Raw genomic sequence first — 1,029 nt, forward strand, 5'->3', positions numbered from 1 at the left:
AGTAGCTAAAAATTTTGTTTCCAAGTATCTTTAATTTGGTCACTGAGTGCCAGGTGTTACCAAGCGGGTAAGAGTCAGTCCGGCCTTTGTCAGTCACAATACAACTTGGCTCACAAACTTACTGCAACAGTGGATCCATTCCTGCCAATTCCTCCTGTAAATATGACTGTGAAGTAACTATAGACAGCAATAGAAGCAGCAAATATTCCACAAAGAACAGGAAGCAGTTTCATTTCCAAATTCACCCATGGTATCTACATTATAAATTACTGTTACTATGTATACTTCTAGACATACAAGTGTAACAATTTCAAACTTCAGGCACAGCATAAACTGAACCATTACCAAATTTGATCTACAGCAAAGTGTCTATTACTGCATATACTACAAGACACATATATAAAAGTAGCCACCTTATATGGAAGGGGAACTGGATAATCATCAGTTTCAACCACTGGATCTATAACGTAAAATATTGTTTTTTAAATACTACATGCAATTTTACAATTTCATACTGACAGTGTTGGATCACTTCCAGAGTTTATTAACAAAATTCAGTAAACTGGCCTTTCATATGAATTAAACTTTAGCAAAAAATACAAAACGAAAAGGTCAGTTCAATAAATACCATTTATGTTAAATAAACAAGAAAATTTTTTAAAATCTAGTGTGGTTGAAATATTATTATACAGTCTCCTAGTTCTTGAAAATTCCTAAAGGACTAGATTAAGAACGTAGTGTTAAAAAATATAATAGTCCTAATAACATAATGTCTTATGACAAATATAATCAAAATCAATCATAATCCTACTTAGCCAGTTTCTAAAAGGCTTTCATACCATAACAATTGTTCTTGAAACAGTTTTAATGTTTTAAACTGTGCATTACACAATGTATCTAGATTCTAATGTTAATCTTTATTCCAAATAAAGTATAGTTTCCATTTGCTCTCTTTGTCATACATGTTTAAGCATGTGTGTGTGTGTGTGTGTGTGTGTGTGTGTGTGTGTGTGTGTGTGTGTGTGTATA

General features: G+C 32.3%; 1 protein-coding gene across 2 annotated transcripts in view; it reads right to left on the reverse strand.

Annotated features, from left to right (window-relative positions):
* The window catches only part of LOC106468640 (cholinephosphotransferase 1-like), a 43,468-nt gene that overhangs the window by 21,046 nt on the left and 21,393 nt on the right, over positions 1-1,029 (reverse strand). Inside the window, exon 5 of one of the 2 annotated variants that reach the window (XM_022396993.1) lies at positions 123-254. The exons of the other annotated variant lie outside the window; for it this stretch is intronic. Coding sequence (XP_022252701.1) covers positions 123-254 — 132 coding nt within the window. The remainder of the gene's footprint in view (positions 1-122; positions 255-1,029) is intronic. 2 annotated transcript variants of the gene reach the window in all.

The sequence above is a fragment of the Limulus polyphemus genome, unplaced genomic scaffold, assembly GCF_000517525.1.
Source record: "Limulus polyphemus unplaced genomic scaffold, Limulus_polyphemus-2.1.2 Scaffold3094, whole genome shotgun sequence".
NCBI classification, from domain to species: Eukaryota; Metazoa; Arthropoda; class Merostomata; order Xiphosura; family Limulidae; genus Limulus; species Limulus polyphemus.